The 24,124-nt window shown below is 38.1% G+C and overlaps 1 protein-coding gene across 9 annotated transcripts in view; it reads left to right on the top strand.

The window, feature by feature from the left end:
• tnika (TRAF2 and NCK interacting kinase a) overlaps nucleotides 1-24,124 on the top strand; it is a 385,955-nt gene that overhangs the window by 322,119 nt on the left and 39,712 nt on the right. For 6 of the 9 annotated variants that reach the window (XM_039761347.1, XM_039761379.1, XM_039761405.1 and 3 more), the window contains 5 exons: nucleotides 3,255-3,352; nucleotides 4,595-4,618; nucleotides 11,726-11,907; nucleotides 14,139-14,259; nucleotides 19,115-19,282. In XM_039761347.1, the coding sequence (XP_039617281.1) occupies nucleotides 3,255-3,352; nucleotides 4,595-4,618; nucleotides 11,726-11,907; nucleotides 14,139-14,259; nucleotides 19,115-19,282 (593 nt within the window). The remainder of the gene's footprint in view (nucleotides 1-3,254; nucleotides 3,353-4,594; nucleotides 4,619-11,725; nucleotides 11,908-14,138; nucleotides 14,260-19,114; nucleotides 19,283-24,124) is intronic. The other 3 variants (XM_039761361.1, XM_039761370.1, XM_039761414.1) reach the window with 1 other exon arrangement.

Raw genomic sequence — 24,124 nt, 5'->3', positions numbered from 1 at the left:
GCCTCTGGCGCATTATCTCAAAGTGCATTCTGGAATTAAATATATGCAGAAAATAAAAATGCTGTATTGGAAAAATAATCTCATAAGCTCATCTTTGCTTATTTTGGTAGTTGGGGTTTGCAGATATGTCCCCAGCACCTGTCACGATGGCCATGGCTGGCACACTTTTTCAGCAGCTTCTTTAAGTCAAGAGGACTTTTGTTTCTTCGGTCTTCCTTTGTTCATATTTATTTTTAGAGGACCTTTTGTGTTGTTATCAGTGTACTTTACAAGTACAGGTATTTCTTGTTTATTTGTTTAAAGGTTTGACAGTGTTATCACTTCTTTACATAATTTTGTATTCTCTTTTTGGATATTCTCCACCATTTTGCAACCATATTGCTTGAGCTCAGAGGTCACTCTTATAAATGATGACAGCACACAGATCCTGGTATCCTTAAAAATAAACATTCATTTGCAGTAGTTATGAGGAACTGTCATCTCTGAGTAAAAGTACTGTACTTTAAGGACTTTTGGAATTTTTTTTTACTTCATCTTTGGTTAACCATTTTGACCTGGGGAATGATTCAGACACTTTATATTTTACTTTTTTCAGTGATTATTGTCTGGTTGTCTACAGAACAAAGACAGCATTTCACATCCGGGCATCAGCATTCATGAACATTCAGTTTCAATAACAGCACCTGGCCATAACTTTATAAGGTGATTCAATGCCCCTAGTCTTGTAAGGTGCCAGGAAGGAACACAAGCAACAAAGTGAAGTGCATTTCCAGGTCACCTTTTAAAAAGGCAAAATCTTGCTTTTTTATCTCCCTAGAAATGACATGGATGCATTGTTGGCAATATTTTGCAATCTAAAGATGCAAATCAATACTCAATAATGTTTTTGGCTTGAAAATTGTACATATTCACTAAGTGTCTTGGGATGCCACTACTCAGTGGCTCCATTATCAAATATAGGAGCAGGCTAGTTATTTTCTAGCATTTATAAAATACTAGAAAAATACCTGCGCTTCGCAGCGAAGAAGTAGTTTGTTAAAGAAGTTATGAAAAAGAAAAGGAAACATTTTAAAAATAACGTAACATGATTGTCAATGTAATTGTTTTGTCACTGTTATGAGTGTTGCTGTCATCAAGGATTTCATTATCATTATTTCTTTTAATCAGGTTTGTATTTGGAGGACGTGTTGTGTTCAAGTTACATTCCTCATTTGTAAACCATTGTAAACAGGTTTCATTGATAACTAGTGTCCACATTGTCAAAGTTGAAACATTCATAAACATCGAAGTGTTCACTACCCAAATCGCTACCCGTGAATCTAAGATGTTAACAGCCATTCCAGGGTTGTCCAAAGGTGTAAAATATTTCCTTCCCCATTTCTGTACACTTGAAAGCGACAACAAAACAATTCCACAGCAGCTATCAGTTCACATGCAGAACCATAGGTTGAGAGCTTAAGCATTTCACTGCTATAGTCGTCCTGTGTAGTATAATTGTCACCTGTGCTGTCATCAGTCCACACCTTGAACCTGTCCCAGACATAAGACACAATGTCTCTGCGGATATCAAGGCTGAGACTGATATGGCCATGCAGTAAGTAAGAGACAGAATGGAAGAGGCAGGCGCAATCTCGGAGTGGTAAAATGGTGATCAACGGTGATCACCGGAATAGACATGTTATTTGGGCTAAACTTGCACTCATTGAGAAAGAAAGTACGAAGAAAGGTGAGAAGCGGTGGAGCAGGGAATGAAAAGCAGAAGTCAGCACCAGAAAGACGTAAATGAGCAAGTAAGGAAGCCCAACAATGACAGCCTTGAAGTGGTGGAATAAAAGAAAAGGCAACAGTCACAAGGAGGGAGACTTGAGGAATTAAGGAAATCCAACAATGTCAGCCTTGAAGCAGTGGAGTAAACGAAAAGGCAGGAGTCACCAGCAGGAAGACGTGAACGAAGGCAAACAATAACAGGCTTGAAGTGGTGGAGTAAGAAGAAGGGAGCAGTGAGCATGATGAACTGCTGAGGAAAGTAAGGGAGCGAGTGAGGAGGCACATGAGCGCAGGATGTCGTTAATGTATACAGGCAGGGAGCCAACCACGTGGTAGGTGTGCGGATAGTGGCCGTGAGGAAAAAGGAAGAGTGACCGTGGGCGGCCCTTGTGCATCTCTGCCATGAAATAAATTGTCTGTTAATGGAAATAAGGAATGCCAAAAGGAGAGGTCAGTTCCAAAAGTTCCTTATGGCATAATGGTGAGAACTGGCAAAAAGAAGTCGCTATTTTCGAAAGTTCGTTACGGGGCACGGCGTGAAATATAACATACTTAACGTTTGTAAGTACAGTGTAAAGGATGAGCATGGGAAATTTGGGCTTCCTAAGTATATTGGAAGTTGAAGAAATAGTGAGGAGGGTTTCTCCTATCTATATATACAATTTAGGGGGTACACCCATTTCCCCACCGTGAGTGTCGCAATAGGACATGAAACATACTTAACTTTTGTAAGTATACTGCAAGGAATGAGCATGTGAAATTTCATCTTCCCACCTATATGGAAGCGGGAGAATTAGTGATGAGTCAGTGAGGGCTTTGCCTTTTATATGTATAGATGCTTCACTTTAGAATGCAATTCCATTTGGCTAAGTGATACTTTATATACCATGACTATGAAGAAATGACGCTGACTTATAAAAATACCAGACCTTATTATTATTGACCCTGCAATGCACGTGGCTCACAGCAGTACAAATAAGCCGGCATTCCCTGAATTCTGCAAAAGAAGCCAATGTTTCTGCAGTGCTGAGATTCATTGTGCAATAAGTCTGTTACTCTTTTTGCCACTTTTCCTACCACTAGCAAGGCCATTTTGAGTTGTGGGTATTTCAGGGATACAACGACCTTTAATGCTGCCTACAGGGAACATTTTATTCAAGATGTTTTTAGGTATGTCTACAGTTACCAGTCAAAAAGGATTTGCAGTTGGTTTGATAAGCACCAGTATTTGAATTTTTTGTTTTTTGACATCTGCATACAGGAACTTTTTTATTAGGCTATGGTCACATCCAACCTATAGGTTTAACATGTAAATTTTAATGTTTTTGTTCATGATCCATTCAGCATCCCATAGACTTATCTAGGTGTGATCTTCACACTAAGCTAGGGTTTACCATCAGCCATGAAACCTTGCTCAGTGGAGGGCTGTAAAGGAATCAAAAAGAGTAGAGCAACAATTGACTAATTCACATATGTTGCTTGACTAGGAAGAAGCAAAGCTGAGGAGCCGTCTGCAGCTCCCCAGGAGTCCTCAAAGATTAAGTCGGAAGAAACCAGAGAAAGCAGCAGACCTGGCCGACCAGCGGTGAGTTACATTGCTGCCTCTTGTGTTTTCCTTATCTCACAGACTCTGACCTTCAGTACCTGATGTATTGAATTAAGAAAAGGGTGGAAACTTTCTTCAGAAATGCGATTATAAAAGGTGAGTCACTTTGTGACATCAAATTGATGTACCTAATCTGTGTGAGCAGAAAGCCATTTAGAATTTTGTTTTATGGCCCTAGAACAAGGTACAGATCTATTGATTTCTTTTATCTAACTTTAAAAACTTGACTATTACTCTGCGTGGGGCACTTTGTACTGTATATCAGCATATGTGTACAATATGCAATATTGTTAGCATCATGGAGACATGCTTAAAGTTGGCCAGACTGATTCAAATGTCAGTATAAAAAATTACTCATAAAGAGGATTCCCCACCGTCCAAGGTGAAAGCGCTGTTAGGTTAGGTTCTCAAACATTTTACACAGACAGTCAGCTCTTCAGAGTTATGTTACATAAAGGTACAGTATTTGTGTTACGTTTTCAAACAAGAACACAATCAAGGCAGTGGTAGCCATTTGATGTTCAAAAAGCATACAACTATGCTATAGATTTTATATTTTTCATTTTGATTATTTAGTCTTTAATGTGTGACAAGGCCATGTGTGTCTTAACATTCACATAAATATAATCAAAACAGAAGAGAATCCAACCATTCACATAAATATAATCAAAACAGAAGAGAATCCAACCATTCTTCTTACGGTTCTAAACTGCAGTGCTGTTTTCTTCTTACTCCTCCATTTCCTCATTGACAGAATTAAGGTGATGCTGGCATTAATTTATGAAGAGACTGGATACCTTTAATGTGTCTACACAATTATTCCTAACATCAAAATGAACTTAATTGCTCCGATATGACGACGTAAGAAGTTAATCGCTCAGTAAATCTATAGCAATAGCCTGATTTAACACTTGAAAAAAAAAAAAATATGCCTGTAGCAATGCACAATAGACAACATGTAGGGTATTCCTGGTGTTTCTTATTATTGTATATACAGATATATATATATATTTCAGTGAGAGATTTCACAGTGTTGACAACCACACAAGTCAACCATTTGTGTTGTCCTAAATATTTTCTATGCTTTTATCAATCACTAACTGCCTATCTTTTCTTTTCTTTATTCATTTGTTTTCTTTCCCAAATGCACCCACCCCCTCTTTTACTTTTCTTTTTCTTTTATATCTTTTCATTGCTGCTGACATTCTTCCCTCCTTTTAGAGCTACAAGAAAGCTGTAGATGAGGTTAGTGGTGTCATTCTTTTATTCTCTTAGGATTGTTTGGTGTTAATGACTCAAACTGCAGATCCAGCAGAGCTGCTGACTGAGCCAAACAGACACTCTTGCATTTCTGTTGTTCTCATCTTTTTTTTTTTTTTGCTTATGTTGTGGGCTTTTCATTTTTGTAGTTCACTCAAAAGATTGAAGAATGTATGTTTTGCAAATTAAGCTGAAAACTCCAATGTTGGCAAAATGTTATCAGTGCCCTATTGGTGATGAAATAGAAGGTGTCTTAATATTGTTTGTTAAATAAATATTTTTTTGAAAAAAAAAGCAGCCTTAATAAGAAAATATACCCTCATACTATAGTATCCTGAAAGCAACAACCACAGCCTTCTTTTTTATTACTTAAAAATCATACTTTTTAAACAAATCTTTAGAAAAGCATATATATATATAAATCTCAAAATGTACAATACATTTTTATGGGTAAAGTGGCAGGAAGTCAATATATGAATAGTAATGTACAGTGGATATAAAAAGTCTACACACCAATCATAGATTTTGTGTAATAAAAAATGAAAATGTAAATAAATCATTGACTATAGATGAATAAAAAAAATAAAAAACTGTAGACCTAATTTTTTATTCAGGTTTTATATATCAGATGGAGCCACTACTTACTGTAACTCTTTTTCAGTTTCTTGGTGGTTGCTTAAAATGAGAGTAACACCAGTCAAGGTTATATATGTGGTCTCAAATGCCTGATGAGTCTAATTCACAAACCAATGATAACGGAAGAGCAGTTGCAAGAGATTCCATTTGGAATCAGCATCCACATATCTAGTTTTTTCCTCCCTCTTTTTTTGCAGTTTTTACTCTTTTATCCAAGAGAGAGTCGATCTCAGAATATACTATGGTTTGGTGAATTGCAGTGCACCATAGGAGATGATCTTTTGGAAGAGTCTCTCAGATATTGATTCACAAAATTTGAATTGCAGGCCTTGAGGGTGCCTATGAACTGTTTCCTCTGGTTGTTTTGCCTAAGCTAGACGTGAACAACTTGTCTGGGAAGCAGGAGTCAGGTATTTCGTGGAGTTGGAACTGCAAGATCATGGTTGTCAGTGCTTCAGTGAAGATGCTGGAATTGATGCCCGCCTGCTGACATAGAGAATCTTCAAAAGATAGCACTGATAAAACCACTGTTGAGTTTTTAGGTAATAATGGCAGAAAACTGGTTCTATAGACAATTAACTTATATACAGTTAACACTAAAGACCATTAGCTTGGTTTCCTTGTGGTATAGCGGATCCACAGCTCAGATCAAAAAGGCCAGATTTTTAAACAGATAATTGCCGCACTCGAGGCTTAAAGAGGGGGCATAGTAGTGTGGCTGGAAGGGGTTCACGAGCGCATCTGTAATTGATGTTGGCAGCTGCTAATCGGCATATCTGATTCACGTCCCCGTAATATATAGTAGAAGCGTGAGGTGGATGGGGGGGTTGAAAAAAAGGAAAGAACGGGAGGTTAAGGGTGAAGAAGGCGACAGGAAGAAGAAAGCCGGTGCGTGAGAGTGAGAGCAAAAGCAGGTTAATTGACAGTAATACAGCTGGTAGGAGAGCCCTGGAGGAGTGTTTGGCCAGCTTTTGGGGGGGCAGAGTGAAGTAGATGGTCCAGCTGAGCAGTTTTGAGAAGCTGGAGTGAACTTAAGTGGAGATGAAATGCCGTTGAAGGGAGTGGCTGTCGAGGAGGTGCTGGGCATGTTGAGCCCCAGCGTGAACTCACTGGCCGCTGGGGAGGGAACCCAAGTCTCGGACCGGCTGGAGCCTTATGTAGCCAGGGATAGGAAGGCCACCAAACCAGAATAGGAGGGAGCTGCATTTACTGGTAGGGCGACTCCCCTGTTGTGTAGGTTTCAGTTCTAGAACACTTGACAATGCAACAAACGAAAAGAGGTTCCAGAAGAGCTGATGCAGTGCTGGACTTGTTCCTTGATATCTGACCTCTGAGATAATTGGCTGCCAAGACATGGATAATGGATAAAAATGTTCAGAGTTTCACCAGATATGAGAGTTGTTGGGTGTTCAGTTGCATGACCTGGGCAACTTAGTAGAATGAGTTACAATATTGTGCACTGAAATAAATACTGCCAGATGTTTTATTGATAATTTCAATATGCTCATTACTGTTGATAAATACTTTGATTTTAAGCAGCTGCCAAAAGACAGAAAGAGAGTGACAGTAACTAGTGGCTCCACCTGATGTATCACACCCGAATAAAAAAAATGCGTCACCAGGCACATTTTCAAAGTTTAGTGCAAACAAATGCTAGCAAGACATGGTCTGTCATCATGAGATTATTGAATTTAATGCTAAAGAACCCTTTTCCAGTCCCCCAACACACTTATATGGGGATGATTATTTATGTGTATAGTCATCATTTTTAAAGCAAATTGCCTATATTTTATCATTCTTTTGTCTCCATATGCTTGTCTGTGAAAGTCATTTGTGATGATTTTCTCTTTGACATTCATGTCTCACGTTGAACGTGTGACTTAGGTAGTTGATGTTACTATTTAAACAGAGCACATTGCAATACTGTCATTGATTTCTTAGTAATTAAATTTGTCGATTAAATTTGCTTGCTTTATAAATAATTCAACATAATGGCTGTATATAATAATGGTTGCATATGCCATCTCATATAGGACCTTTCATGTCTGCTTACCTCTTTCAATCTATTCATTCTTTAAAAGGAATTGTCATGCCTCTCTCTGGTCTTTTTCTGGTCTTGTGTCTTTCCAGATAATAAAGATACAAGCTGTCTAAGCCCATGCTGCAAAAAACCCAGGCTCCTAGAAACCATGGATTCTGGTACTTCAACCAATCAATCGCATCAGTTGTGCATTAGCGGCAGTTTCGTTTAGCTGACATGCTTGCTTCCATTGTCTATCAGTGGCTAAGCAAGTTTTCTCTTCGTTTTGCTGATGTTTTCGCCCCGCTTGTGTATTAGCGGCTAATCGAGTATCTCTTTTCTCTGCATTTTTATTTTGGCGACAGAGTAGCTTTGTTTGAGCTTCATGCCATAGCCTCGCACTTCCTGGCTGCCTCGCATTTCCGGGCTGGACAGACAGACACATACACTTCCATGCATAGACGTTTACATATAAGATGGTTTAATTATTACTTGATATTAATTAAAGCTTTAAAACACACCTGTTTCTTTCTTATAATACACATGTGTCAAGCTAAGATGCTGGAGGGCCATAGTCTCTATAGCAGGGGTCTCCAACCTTTTTTTCCCCTTAGTTACTTTTACAAAATGAAAATGGCCGAGAGCTACTCATGTTTTCTAACGTTCATTCTCATAGCTTATTTCAACCCAAACAAACTGAATAAGCTTGTTTTGCCTGACCATTTACAAAATATTGATGTCCACAACTCACATTTTGCATTAAAACATCACAAAAAATATTTAGTTCACCTGCAAGTGCATTTTGTATGTCTGTTATGCATTTTCTAGTGTATCTCACACTGTTTAAATAAAACATGAATGGTGTCTAAACAAAACAGTGCAATTACAAATATACAGATATTGCTTATTCATTTGTCATTTGTTACATGTCACTATTTCACTTCACAAGAGTATTCACATGTCCAGTTGCATGTGTGACATGTTTTTTAGTTAGTTAGATGACTGGCACTGCATGGAGTCAACAAGAGTGGTGTATGGTGGAATGTAACCACTTAGGTTCACTCTTATGGAGTCATTTAAATGTTCATCTGTCAGTCTTGTTCTGAACTTTGATTTCATGACATTCATGTCAGAAAAGGCAGACACACACAGGTACGTAGACCCAAACAAAGCAGACATTTTCAGAGCTGCTTAGTGAAGGTTCTTATAGTTATCTGGCTCTGCTAAGCTCCAGAAATGCTGAGAATGCTGTTGAGACTTTAACTGCACATTATTTTGAAGGTTTACTAATATATAATATATAAAATCCAATGTCTCTCTGTCTGAATGTCTGTCTGACCACTTTTTACAAGAGAATTACTTAACGGATTTAGATCAGGTTTTTTCTATAATTTGCTTGAACATTCCGATAGATTTTGTGACTTCTTTCATCGCGCTAAGAATCAGAGTTCGCTTGCGGTACAGATTTATTTGCACAAATTCAAGAAACACGCAGTAGGCCGAGGGGAGGGGCCTTCCTCACTCACTTGCCAGTTTCGTGGTGTGTTCCTTAACTCTGCTTAGCTAGCGAACGACAGAACTACTTAATGGATTTAGATCAGGTTTTTTTCTATAATTTGCTTGACTATTTCGGTTGATTTTGCTATGTATCATATTTCACTTGCGGTACCAATTTATTTGCGTGATTCCAACAAAAAGGCATGGGCCGAGGGGAGGGGCCTTCCTCACTCACTCAGCTTCGTGGGTGTGTTCCTTAACTCTGCTCAGCTAGCGAATGAGGGAAACAATTGAATTCAACTTTGTTTGATAATTTAAAATAAAATGTTACTTAGGTGTTGATGAGTTTGAGTCTGGATATTCTCTTAAGTGTATGCCACACATTTTTTGAAAAGATCGGCCACCCCTAATTTGACTAACCAAGTTTTCAAATTTATGTAGGATTCATTAACCCTTTGGCGAGCTACTTGGAAAGGGGTTGTGAGCTACCAGTAGCTTGAGAGCGACATGTTGGAGATCCCTGCTCTATAGGTTTTCTTCCAACTATTTTCATAATGACTGCCACTAATGGAATACACTTCTTTTGCCTAATTTTAATTAACTTGCTTCTTTTAGATTCAGAGCCCTTAATTGTTCCAAGTAAACAAAAATGAGAGACAAAGTAAGACAACAGATGACCAGCTAACCTGATCCCATTTGCATCTATGTGCTCATCATACAATTACTGTTTTAATAAAATGTTTCAAAACAAGAAAATGAAAGTCTCGGAAATATTGATTTGCTCCAGTCTTCACAACATGTTAATGGTGCTATTGGTTTCATATTTCAGCCAGGGTTTCTCCCCTGACTGGGGTTCAAAGTTGTGCTTCTTGTCCATTTTTCTGCCATCTGTGTAAATGGTTCAGCCAGCATTTTGCCCCTGGATATTGTTCAAAGTTGTGTCTCTTGTTTGTTTTGTTTAAGTTTATACCATTTATTCATAGTAATGTATATTTTATTTATTATCTGTTTTTCTATGTGTGTCTTGGTAAAGGAGAATTGCCTTTGTTATATCCCTTGTATTTTGTAGGTGGCTCTCCAAGGGGCAGAGTCACCTGCCAATCACCTCCCATAGTTCCTGGCAGTTCATTGAATGCACTAAGGAGTAAAGAGTTTTTGTGACTATTTGTGCTTTTGTTACTGCTTTTGATTTTCTGGATTTTTGAACACTTGCTCTGTTTTTGACCTCACCTCTGGATTTTATAATGGGACAGTGTTGTTTGATATTTTTGAACGTCTGCTCTGTTTCGACCAATGCCTTTGGATTCTGTTTTCAGACTTTGTTGTGCCTGCCTTGTCTCCTCAGGCATCTCCTTTGTGCTCTTACGAGCTTTGTGTTTACACAGCCAGTTTTGTGGAAATAAGTCTTTATTTCATAAAGATTTGTTCTTAATCCTTTGGGTTTCTAGTCAGGGCTTTTCATGGAGATTTTCCCCCAGTAGTGGTCAACTTTTTGAAATTGTGCTTTTGGGACTCCCCAGATAACGACAATCTGTTTATGTTAATGTTTCTTTTGTTTATTATGTGCATTATTCCTTTTGTCTATGACGATAAGCTGCCTTTTTTTTCTTCCATGTGTTTGTGGGTGGTTCCCCAAGAGGTGTGACCACCTGCCAATCACCACCAGGAACTGCCCTCCATCCTATAAATAAGGAAGGTCTCTCATAGTTCCTGGTGGTTAATTTTAAGTGTGCTAGGGAGTGGAGTGTTTCTGTTGTGCTTATTGTGAACATTTGCCTTTGAGCATTGTTTGATATTTGTATTGGGACTGTTTTGCCCCTTGGTTTTCCTTGCTGCTTGGAGCTTCTTGTACTACATAGCATTTTTGTTACACGTAAATCTTATTCTATAAAGATTCCTTGAGGATGTTTTTGTTTTTAGTTAAGATTTTGATAGTAATCCTCACCCCAGTAGGCAATTCTGGAAGTACTGAAAAAGAAATTAACAGATTTTGAAAAGTCTAGTGTTAGGTGAGTACCAAATAAGTACTGAATAAGAATAATAGCAAGCTGTAAAATTAAATAATTGGTTACATTAACAGCAGAAATTGGTTTTCTAGTCATGAAACTGACTAGAGCAAAAATTGTGTGCCCCAAGGAATTGAATTTAAGACCCCTGTGTAAGCTTGTTACGTGTTGACACACTTTCCATCTCAATTAAAGTTAAGGCAAAAGAAATGTGTTCTATTAACAGCAGTACTGATTGCAGGTTACTCATTTATTGTAACATAAACCTGCAGTTGCTGTGGCCTTCCAGGATCTGAGTTTGACATCCCTACTCCCAAACCTTGTGAATCTAGTCCAGTATTACTAATGCTGGGTGGAAACTAAGCATCACATATTGTCCTGATTTTAACTGAACCCTCCAAAAAAATGAAGCCTTCACCAAAGCCATTTGGTGTTTTGATCCTTTAAAAAGCATCCACAAAGATTTAATACCTAAAATTTCTAAAAGTGTTGAGCTTTCATATGTATATAAGCTGTCACTTTAAATCTCATCCCGCAATATTTTACTGTTTCTGAAATTCACTGCATGCCCTGATCTGATGTGTCCGTGGTCTAGATTAAATCTGAATGCTGAACATAGATCAATCATTAGGAAAGAGCAGATTGAGTTCCTGCCAAGCTGTAGTGATGTTGCTAAGGATATATCCAGCCTTTGAAGGAAATCTTCATTTAATGTATTTTTATTTTTAGAAATTCAATCAATGTTTTGCTCAGGCTACATAAAATAAGCAAAGGTCAAATGTTTCTTTGAACATTTCTGAATGAAAATTGTCAACATCTGAGTGAATTGAAAGTGCCTGGGTTTCTAATTCTGTCAGTTCAAGTCTTGATGCTGACACTCCTTTCTCGTATAGCTAATGATATGCTGAAAGAAGTGTTAACTTTTATATTCAGGACTTGACAGCGCTGGCCAAAGAACTACGGGAATTGCGCATGGATGAAACTAATCGGCCACCAATCAAAGTGACAGACTATTCATCTTCTAGTGAAGAGTCTGAAAGTAGTGAGGATGAAGAGGATGGTGAGAATGAAGGGCACGATGGAACTGTTCCTGTCAGTGACATTCCAAGGATAATGTAAGAGAATTCTCTGTGTCTATCAGAGCACTGTTTGTAAGCATTTGAGATTTAACATCCTTGATCCAATTCATTATTTACATGTTTTCTATTTTCAACATATTCTCTTTTCAAATGTGTGCAGTTCTTGTCTGTCTGTCCGCTTAGCTACACTGGCTAATATTTTGACTTATTATGCTATATCAGTTTTGGGTTACTTCAGTAAGTATCCTTTTGACTAACGCTATTGTAGCATCTAGCAATAGTTTACAGTATGTACTTTAACAATGTTGTTCTGAGCACCAATATAAGGAACTCTGGAAACGCACAAAACTTTTTTTGGTCATCTGACACTTAACCCTATCCTTGAAAGTAAACGTCTTCATTGTTAGGTCTAGGGGGAATGCCTCTAAATCATTAACCACAGAGCAATCCATCCAACTTTCTTAGCCGACAAAAAATGCTTCTATTTCATACAGACTGTATGCTAAGAAACACCAATAGACTGCAAGTGGCCTACTGTATCATTCACTTTAGCAAAAAGATTCTAGGCCTGAAACATATTGAAGGGTACTGCTCTAAAGTGTATTGCCATCTAAGACATTTTTTTCATTAAGAAATCCTTGTGGTAGGTGCCATACATTTTTATTGCCATTGATCTTTAGATGATACTTGGGCTTGTAGCACTCAGTGCCAGAATAGACTCTCTTTTGATCTTTGTATGGATATTTTAGGTGGCTTGCTGTCCTTCAAATTACTGCTCACCTTTGACACACTAGATGGAAAGCTGTTTGCAGCATTGCAGGCTTGCCATTTTTATGGACGCCCCTGCCACTGGTGAAGGAAATCCAGCTCATAATATGGGTGACTAATACCTGGCTGATATAATTAATCAGCACTTTTATATTACTCTACCTTCAAAGTTGCTGTCGAATCAACCACTTCCAACTTCTTGAAACAGCTGGGTGATCTCTTCTACTGCAGCCATGCAGCCAATGATGAGGGCACATCAGCAGGTTTCTTATACACTTCACTATTAAGTGGCACAGTAGGTGTGTTAAGTGCTGTACTGTACTGCAGTTCAGCAGAAATGTTAAACGCTGCACTTCTGTGGGGTGATCTGTTGATTATAGGTGAGCAGGGAAACCTTTTTGTGTGAAGCTGCAAATATACTGGTATCTAGGCTGGTTTCCTTTGGTGAACTGATGCTACAAACATCATTGCAGGTCCGAGACTCTCCCTCCATAGCTGACCCATAATGCCTTTATAATCTGCCTCGTCCCTTGCCTGCGCAGTTTTACCACCACCCCTGCTTCATACTGCTCACCTGGGGTCAATGGCAACTTGATCTGCCACACTTCTTCCCAGCTCCATGTGCCCAAACCAAGGGACCTTAGCTGATGGAGAAGGAGTTGTGGAGCTACAGAAGTAACAGTCTCTGGGCTGTCTTCCCCCCTGTACTGATGTTGCAAAAGGCATTCCAGATTCTGGCTCTCAGCCTCAGGTGACTCTCCCAACAATTTCTCCAAAAATCCAAGCAGGTCCATTGCAGTCTCCACAGTACTTTACACTTTGCTAAATCAAATGATAGTTCTTGTTTTTTGTCCCACTTATGACACCAATGTAGCGTTGGTGCTCTTTTGCCTTTTACATGGCTATTTCTTTCCATCCTTAAAAGGACTGCTCACCTTTGACACACTAGCTGGTGAACTGTATGCAACATTGTGGGCTTGCCATTTTTATAAGGGCCCCTTGCCATTAGTGATGAAATGCCAGCTCATCTAGTACGGGTGACTAATCTTTCACTGGTGTAAATTGTCAACACCATCATAATATTTTAGAGTATTGCTCTATAAAGTGTATTGCCATCTCAGACATTTTTTTCTTAAGAAATCTTTGCACATAGACTCTCATAATTGAAACACTTGGGTAAGTGCCACACTCTTTTATAGCCACTGACGTCGGAATGTTCATTCTTCTATTTACATTTTTCCTCAAACCAGCATAATAAAAGCTCAGTGTAGTGTGTACTATCTGTGTCCTGGGTCTACTCTTCAGTAAATGATTTTTATAATTGTTTTTTTTTTATGTTGGCACACAAACAATACACAAAAAAGTTAAAATTTGTACTATTTAGGTCCGTATTTTGATATTCATATATGCATATTCAGCTTTTGTTACATTTTGACCAGCTTATAAACTGCAGAAATTATTGTTTTCTAGTGAATGATCCTGTGTTTCTAAATATGCAGACCTACCACAATCCAAGAGGAAAATGAGTCGTATACACTAAGCCTGGTGGGTAGTCAAGATGGCCCTCATACAGATTCCTTTGGCAATTCCACGAAGGATGGTACACTAATGATGAGAGAGGTGAGCATGAACTGCATAATATCCACAAATTCTTAATTCAAATACATAAAAATAGATTGAATAGTCTACCTATTGCAGATGTAGCAGCCTAACTCCACAGTTTTAGCTCATCTATATATGCTTTTGTTGGAAGAAGGATGTTTATTTTTAATGATAACTTTATTTTTTGTTTTTTATTAATATGAATATTTTTAATTATTTAGTTTGAAGCAAGAGAGAAAAATACCAACCTGCTAAATTACCACATTTTTATAGTAAATGTCTGCAATTTCACAATTACCAGAAAATTGTACAGATAAAGAATCTAAAAAATCATAACCAGGGCAAAGATCCAAAAACAACATGAGAATATGTCAAAATCATTAAAACAATAAACTGAAAAAGCAAACGAGGTCAAGATCATTGATGTAAGCAGAACTCCATGTTTATGTCCCCCTGCTTCTACCATCACATTACCACAAAGCGATTAGTGTTGTCACAAAAGTAGATGGACATGCTGTATAGCACTTCAAAGTAGTGGCTGAGGCAGAACTTTGGTCCTTTTACTGATATTGTACATAAAACACGGAAGGAAGCAACACTGAAGCAGAAACAGAATACACACTAAAGGATAGCTGGAAAAGAATCTTCTGGTGCAATGAATGAAGATTGTCTCCTTCTGAAGAAATGAAACAAACTTCAAGTTATTTTAACATTCCTTAGAAAAAAAGGTGTTAGATTTATTAAGGTATAAAAAGTATATTTATTTCTCCCCTGTTCCTCTAGAAGCAAATCACTGACCATCATAAAAAGGTTGAAACCTTTGAAACACTTTTTTCATAGGGAAAGACAGCATAATGCAAGTGTTCCACCTGTTCATCCCCTGCTCCTCACTTCATTTGGCTTGTATGTGAGTAGTGCTAGCAGAAAACATAAGTAGATGGGGGGAGAGACAAGGGGGAACAGCAGCCAGGGAGTAGCCTGGTGTAATACCTGATACTACTTACTGCTCCTCACTACCCACACTAGTGTTTAGAGTGGATTTCTCCTTTCATAAGCAAATCATCCCAGTCCTATTCTCTTTGTACACCCTCATATGTCCCATCTGCAACATTTTATACTCAGGACTACAGCTGCACTTTCCTTGTATTGGAATATGTTCATATTTTATGTTGGAAGATGTGCTGATGTTTACCAGTATATATTTAATTGCAATTTGATGTTATGTTATGAAGTCTTGTTATTCATACAGTACGGTTGTAGTCATGATGGTTGTTTGAAACAGTATGAGAGTTAAAACTGAGCAGGTTTAATTAATATCCTAAAATATACTTATTATTCTTCTCATTGCATTTTGCTTATTTCTCTTAACCTTTTACACTTTGCTTTATTAGTGGCTTTTTATGGAACACTTTACAGGGTGAATAATAATAATAATAAAAAACACTCCAAACAAATAAACACATTGGGCCAGTTGCAGATAGTAACATATTAGCATCATATCAAGACTAGACTGCATAGTGTGGATCTAGCAGGGGATGATACTCGGGTCTACGTTTTGCAGAAGTAAACAGTAGAAGAAGATCAGGACTAAATTTAATTATTACACAACATTCTCACATATTCATTTAAAGGGGTGGAGCACAAGATAAAAAAAAACATGCAAAACATAACATAAATCTTCCATCCAAATCACACATTGTTAGAAACACTGCATTAAATCAAATGCAAATGATTGATGCTGCAAGGTGAACTCCAGGGTTGTTGTAAAAGTGTGTTATTTTGGGGCTTATGGCAAGGCCTTGAAATTCTCATTTCAGGACCATTGACTGTAAAAATTTCACTTGAAAAACATTTAATCACAAATTTAATAACAACAACAACAACATTTATTTATATAGCACATTTTCATACAAATAATGTAGCTCAAAGTGCTTTACATGATGAAGAAAAGAGAAATAAAAGACAAAGTAAGAATTAGAATAAGACAACACTAATTAACATAGAATAAGAGTACGGTCCGATGGCCAGGGAGGACAGAAAAAACATAAAAAACACTCCAGACGGCTGGAGAGAAAAAATTAAAATCTGCAGGAGTTCCAGGCCACGGGACCGCCCAGTCCCCTCTGGGCATTCTGTATTATACTGTATTAGTTGAAATGGATGGCTGGGTGGAGCCAGCCTTCTGAACAGGCAGGTGGGTTTTGTGTCATGTCTGTCCCGTAATATGGATGTACGGTGGAGAATGGCTATAAGAACTGTAAGCTGCCAGGTGGCTGGGGCTGGAATACCCATGTGCATACCAGGAGAGCAACATGGGTATTGTAGTCCTGAAGCACAACCCTGGGGTCTTGCTTGACCCAGAGGTGTGACCGCCCAGTGAGGAAGTGCTGCCTGGGTCTGACATCAAAGGAGCCACCTCTCTTTATTCGGGACTTTGGTAGGACAAGCCTGAGGAGTAGTGGAGTGGAAAAGAAGTGAAGTAAGAGGAAGATGAAAAGAAAGGAAGATAAAAGACAAGGAAAGTGTTTTCTGTTTTTTTTTACTGACCAGAGTGCAAGGGAATGTCTGTGGCATGCATTGGAAAAATGTGCAAAATATAAACTGTACTGTTAGCTTGGATCTGTTTTTTGTTGAGTTAGTGTTACCCACATGATCCGGCATCAGATTTTTTTATTATCATATTGTCACTTCTTTGAACAAAGCATTTGTAACTGCATTTGCTGAGGAAATAGCTCAAATGCAGCTACCAGACAAGCATGCAAGCAAGAATGACTCACTATATATAAAAAACACCACAGTCCAAATGTCTTTATTTTTAAAGATTTTAGTAAAATTCAAAGCAAACAGTTTACCCAAAAAAATGGAAAACTTTTGATTTTGTGTTTGAGGATTAAATATCTAGGTTACATTTCTTAAGGTTTCAGCAGTATATGTTATTTCATTCACCACATAACGTACTGTACATATGTACATAACGTAACATAACAAACTTTAGAAAACTATATGCCCTTAATGCCTACCTGTCTATCAGTTCATGTTTCTTTCTAACTTCAATTTAAAGGCTATTCTACTGTCACACAGAGCTAACCTTACAAACATTCCATTTGGTATAGCTTATATGGGGTTAAAACTGAATCCTCCATTATCCCTGTTAAGTTACATTATATTCAAGTTCAAAAACTAAGGGAAGTAAAGTAAATTTACTATTAACTTTAAGGGTTTGGCTCTTGCAGCAGTATTATCAGGAAATACTTTCTTCAATAATGAACATGTGGAAAGTAAGAGAACTGGAATAGTTAGTTACACATTACTTGAATCACATCTTAAGTATCATTTTCCCGTTTGTTTGACTCTTTTTTCAATTTTATAATAAGAAAGCTGGAAGAAGTCTGCAGCTGACAGTTCCTTGATAATTATGATAAGTGGTGGCTGTTATGTATGTTGCTTATTCTAATAAGGTTAATGATTCAGTTTTTGTCAGAAGGTATTTACTATATAGTCAGAGTTGGACAATATCCATAAAAATTACATAACCACAACAGCAGCAGCACACTAGAGCAGAAGCTTTATATAATCTATGTTGTGGGAAATTTAAAAAACAGATTTGAAGGACACTTGCAAAGATACTTCCATAATCCTTAGAAGGAATATGGCATGGAATAAACTCACATCGTCTTTCAATGTGCAGCTTACTACAGCTAACCTCAAGAATCTGTGGAAGAGAATGATTAAAGAATCAAGAAAAGGGTTGATAGAGAAAAAGACACCAGCCGAAGCAGGACAGGTGGGGCCATTGGAAGCACAGCTGGTGCAGTCATTCCCAGTTTAGTAGCCTCTAGCGACCATCATGTTTGGAGAATCTGTCCCACAAGATATGTGTACAACTGATAGCATAATATTGATATGAAAATAAAACATGCTTGAGATGTCTGTGTTGCAGTTTAATAATTAGGTGTTTGCCTTGCTAATGCTGCTGTAGGATCCCAGCACGAGGGAAGCTCCACACTATCCCTTCTGTCAGGGTAAACTCTGTCTGCCCCTGCCAGCTCCACACTGACTGTTGTGTCACAACCAGAACCCAATCCACATTCACCTGTCCTTTCAGGAAGAGGTTGAATATTTGTATATCACATCCCTCATAGCACGTCCCCCTAGAAAGGTTTAAATGTCTAGCTATGGCACATAAACTTCAGAAATGAAACATTTCTGGTGTCATGCATCATGGCTTCCAGCCACCATGGTATATTTTTGCCTGATCTTATTGTTGTTTATTTATTTATTTATTTTTGTTTATATTTATTTTGCTTATGGATGGTCATGTGACAAAGAAATTATGCATCATCATTCTTCACCTATTTAAGATGGTAGCATGAAGCATCTGGCCTCATCCCTTAGGGACAATTACTAAAAGACATTTCTGCACTCACATTATTATCATATATTATAAAATGCTAAGGTCTGTCTGTCTGTCTGTCAAGTGATTACTTTCAAATTACTGGAGCTAGAACCTTGACCTTGATCTTACTCAAAATCTTATGACGTGGTATGTTCTGGAAATTCAAAACATTTGAGGTGCAGCAACCTCGGCCAAGTGGCCTGTGCTCATACCTTTATTACAGCAAACAAATCTCAAAGTCAAGTAACATGGTGGAACGAAAAGAAGACCAGTGACATCTCACAGAAGCCAACTGCATTACCAAAAAGCACCATAATAGAGAGAAGAAGAAGAAGACCAGAGTCATCGGCTGAGCATCAACTGCAGGATGCAGAATGAGAGAACAAGAAAGGGGCAGAAGTGCATGCCAACAATCAAGACAATTACAAACTACTACTACTAGTACTACTTTGTGGTAACATTGCTTTTTTTCTACAGACTGGGGAAGAAACTAAGCTTTCTGGCCACTCAGATAGCAACGGCTTTGCAGGTCATGTCAATTTACCTGATTTGGTTCAGCAAAGCCATTCTCCTGTGGGCACACCAACAGAGGCACTGGGACGGGTATCGAGTTTGCATACACAAGACCTGGAATCCATGCCAGAAGTAAGTGACAGTGTAATTTGCTTTGGTGGAGTTGTTGTTTTCATTCCCTCTAGAAATTTCCAGCAGTTCCCTTTCCCCTACCTACTAAAACATGCAGCCCTGTCGTCATTATTTAAATTTATTGCTGTGAAACATAATTAGCTTTTGCTGTTAACAAAAGATTGTAATGCTTGATGCACATTGTAATAAATGCTATTGATAACATATATAGTTACAGGTCCATTGATTTTACAAATCAGAGACAAGCAAGACAGTGCAGCATGCAGCAGTGATGTCAGTCTACTGTATTTCTCATCTATGTGCCCATTTCCACTGTTGGATTTAATTTCTAATTTGTTTTCTAATCAGTATGGACATTTTGCTGTAATATGCTGACCTTGTTGCTAGGGGTGTGGTCCCAAAAGTCATATGTGATGATGTCATTGCTGTGACTGTGTTAAAGGCTTGCATAGTAGACAACTTGTCCAAGACTATGGGTAAATTATGAAAGAATTGGTGTGTGAATCTACTTAAACGTTTTCCTGCTTTTTTTCTTTTTTTTTTAATTCTGGCTTGTTTTTTTTTTCAGTTCTGATTCTTGATTTACTCGCTGGTTTTGTCCTTTATTTAACTTTTGCATTTATTTCTTGGTCCTCTTTACCTGGCCTTGTAGCCTGCCATTCTCCATTCTCTTTTGGCAGGGCAGTAGATAGATAGATGGATGGATGGATAGATAGATACTTTATTAATCCCAAAGGGAAATTCACAGGTGGCTCAGAGGCCTCCCTGGTGAGGTGTTCAGGGCATGTCCAACCGGGAGGAGGCCCCGGGGAAGACCCAGAACACGCTGGAGGGACTATGTCTCCCGGCTGGCCTGGGAATGGCTTGGGATTCTCCCGGAAGAGCTGGAAGAAGTGACCGGGGAGAGGGAAGTCTGGGCCTCTCTGCTTAAGCTGCTGCCCCCGCTACCCGACCCCGGATAAGCGGAAGAGGATAGATGGATGGATGGATGGATGGATGGGAAATTCACAGAATCAAGCAGCAGTATACTAATACAAAAAAAAACAATATTAAATTAAACAGTAATAATAGAGAAAAAGTAAAAAGATAAAATCATACTCGGAGCTGCTGGAATGGCATTCCTGGCTCTTCATCATTCTTGGTGTCTTCTTGCCTGCCTGTTTTCTGTGCACTCTTACATTGGTTTTCAACTTTCAGTCCTTAGGACCCCGTGTTGGCTGCAGGTTTTTGTCCCAATCCACTTCTTGTCTTAATTGGATTTCTATCTTAATTAAGCAAGATGTTTTTCCCAGTTTTTATGTTTTTTGTAACCACTCAGAAATTACAAACTGTTTATGCTATATTTTTACTGAATGAAGCAGAAGTTAGGTGTATGATGGCTAACAATTCATTCTTTTTTCACTTAAATATGTTTTTAATGGTTATTTAGACACTTGTTTACTAATGAGCACACAAGTGGGTAACAGTGAAGCTGCTTCTTTCAGAGTCATTTGTGGTGGTGTCTGCTCTGCTTATCATCAATTGTCTGAAGAAAGGAAACTCCACAGAAAAAGTGAAATAAAAATCAACAAAACAAGCATTTAAAGACACAGAAAAGTAACAAATTCATATTAACTGCCTAATAGTGTAAATCTGACACTACTTTTCTGAATGCAAAATAAAAGGAAAAGCTAATTAAAGGTAACAATGACTGACAAATTGAGAAACTGGTTGGAACAAAAACCTACAGCCACAGGGAGCCCTGTGGACTGAATGTTGAGAACCATTGAACTATGCCATTGACTGTTCGGTCAAATGAAACTTAACCTGAGGTCCAAGGGTAGGATAGCAGCCTATAATGCCTGGTCAGTCGCTCAAGTTGTGATGAGGAAGTAAATTCAGGAGTTCAGACCAAAGACAGGAACCATGATCTATGATTCCAAAAAAGAGAAATGTCATTTTAATGTTTGTAAATCAGAGAAGTAATTAAGAGTAAGCATCAAGACTGGTACTTAGGGCAGAGCCCAGACTCATATCTGATTTACATTGTTTGGGCTATCATTGAGTGGCATTGGCTATTTTCAGCCAATGATTTCAGTGTATCCCTTGGAGCTGACACCTGTGTGTTGCTCACATGGGGAAGATGTGTATAATATGCAGTCTCAATATGTATGAATGTCACACTTCAAGAACAGTGACTGTGATATCACTAAGCTCTATCAGCTATTGCAGGACTCATCTTGTGAATGTGCATGCATTCCAGTTATGTGCTGAGATACACTAAAGCCATTTAAATTCTCCTCCTGCACCACTTTAAGTTAAAGACCTAATTTCAGGGTAAACTTGTAAAAGATTTTATAATGCACATTGCTAAAGTGTATGAAGCAGTAAATCAAATATTAGAACATTTAAACAATCTAGATGAGAACAGGCAACTCGGCCCAACAAAGCTCACCCGTCTTATCTACTTGATTCTTCTGAAAAATATCAAGTCTAGCTTTGAAAATCCCTAAAGTCCTGCTGTCTACCAAACTACTTGGTAGCTTCTTCTGAGTGTTTAGGGTTCTCTGTGTAAAGAAAAAACATACCAATTTATTACCCTTAACATGTTTCCAGCTGTGTCCCCGTGTTCTTGTTGAAATCATTTTAAAATAACATTCTTGATCCACTGTTCTAATTCCCTTCATCATTTTAAACACTTCAATCAGTTCACTTCTTAATCTTCTTTTGCTTAAACTTTAAAGTCTCAGCTCTTAATTTTTCTTCATAATTCACCTCCTTTAGCCCTGGAATCATCTTAGTTGCTGTGCTTTAGACTTCTTCTTGTGCTGTTATGTCCTTTTTGTAGCCTGGAGACCAAAACTTAACACAGTACTGCAGGTGAGGCCTCACCAGTGCATTATAAAGCTTTAGCATAACCTCCTTGGACTTGTACTCTATACACTCTTAACATTCTGTTAGCCTTCTTAATAGCTTCTGAACACTGTATGGAGTCCACTATGACTGCTAAATCCTTCTCATAAGATGGTACTTTTGATTTTAAGTCATCCCATTATGTATGCAAACTTAACATTTTTATTTTCTACATGTAACACTTTACATTTATTGACATTAAATTTCATCTTCCAAAAATCTGCCCAAGCCTGTATGTTGTTTTAATATACTGTATGTATTAAAAATAGCAGCAGCCCCAGCACCCAACTCCTGAGGAACACTACTCTTAACTCAACATCAGCCAGTTCTGATAAGGTTCCTTGCAATGTAAACCCTCTGTTTCCTGTGTCTGCGCCAATTCTGCACCATTCTACAAACATCACCCTGAACTCCCACTTCTTTTAGTTTGATGACCAACCTATCATGTGACATCTTATCAAATTCTTTCTGAATGTCAAGATAAATAATATCTAATGCTCTACTTTGATCATATCTTTTTGTTGTTTCCTCATAGAATTCCAGCATGTTAGTAAAACATGTCCTCCCTCTTCTGAACTCATACTGACTATTCAGAAACACTCCTGTACATGACTTGTGCTGCTCAGTCTTATCCTTAATAATTTCTTCCATTATTTTCCTAAACAATAAATCTTGAACTTTGTAATAAGAATGTCTTGATACAGTGAACAGAATCCTGCAAGTCATAATTAAATCAATTGCTGTGGAGTTCACAATTGTACTTTATGTACTTTTATCAAGACTCCTAGTTTTGTCCTTTGAAGAAACCCTAGGGAACACGAAAACATGTACCTTTGCTGGGATCGGGAACTTTAAACGTTCTTGTGCTCTTCCCCTTATTGCCTCTGATAAAGCCTCAGTAAATATATGTATTAAAAACACACACAAAATTGTTGCATATTTAAAAGTATATCTGCACTCTGTAGTGGAAGCTTTACTACTGTCCCAGGCAATGTTGCTAGTTCCATTTGATGTGCTTGTGGCAATGACTCTAGTTTTTTGTTCTTGATTTGATTGCTTTTAGCTGCTTATTGCTTGCTGGCTGTTACAATTTTGGCTTTCTTCTTTTTGACAACTGCTCTTCCTTACGTGAGTGGAGCGAAGTGGTGTGTCCCCATTGAACAGTGTAAGAGTAGAGATGTCGAATTAATCTTTTGGGGATCAAGGCAGTGCCATGCTTGCATATGGGATGATAGAGGTCTGGCTATGAGCATCTTTCTGATAAGCCAAGTGGAGGATAGTATCCTGTGGTGGGCTGGCGCCCTGCCCGGGGTTTGTTTCCTGCCTTGCGCCTTGTGTTGGCTGGGATTGGCTCCAGCAGACCCCCGTGACCCTGTAGTTAGGATATAGTGGGTTGGATAATGGATGGATGGATGGATGAGGATAGTATCCCAGTGTGCTTGAAAATATGCTGAAGCAGAGATGGACTTGGGATCATATGTGGTACTGGACTTTTGTCCAGACTGGCCCACCAACTATCCTTGAAATTCCCTCAACCAACCACCCTGGTCTTCATGCAGGTTTATTCCCCACTGACTTCAGGTTTTTTTTCCCCAAACCATTTTGTTCTTTCAATAGGACTCCCACACAAAGCATTATTTCCAAGTTTTTGTTTTTTTTATCAGTCCAGAAATCCCACACTAATTATTTTGATAAATTTTTACTCAATGAAGACAAAAATAAAAATGTAAGAATTCAATCTTGTAATATTTTTTGCTTTTTTAATGTTCTAGTTTTTAAGCCATTATTTACTAATAAGTACAAAAAATTAGTATGACACTGAAATAGCTGCTGTCCCTTAGCATTCTCATTTGCCCTGAAGTGAATTAAAATAAAAATGACATGATTAAAAATGCTTAGATTAAAATTACAAAAACCTCTTTATTTCTTTTAAATTTAAATCTCACTACT

This window comes from Polypterus senegalus, chromosome 1 (genome assembly GCF_016835505.1).
Source record: "Polypterus senegalus isolate Bchr_013 chromosome 1, ASM1683550v1, whole genome shotgun sequence".
NCBI classification, from domain to species: domain Eukaryota; kingdom Metazoa; phylum Chordata; class Cladistia; order Polypteriformes; family Polypteridae; genus Polypterus; species Polypterus senegalus.
This window is presented reverse-complemented; position numbering and strand designations above follow the sequence as displayed.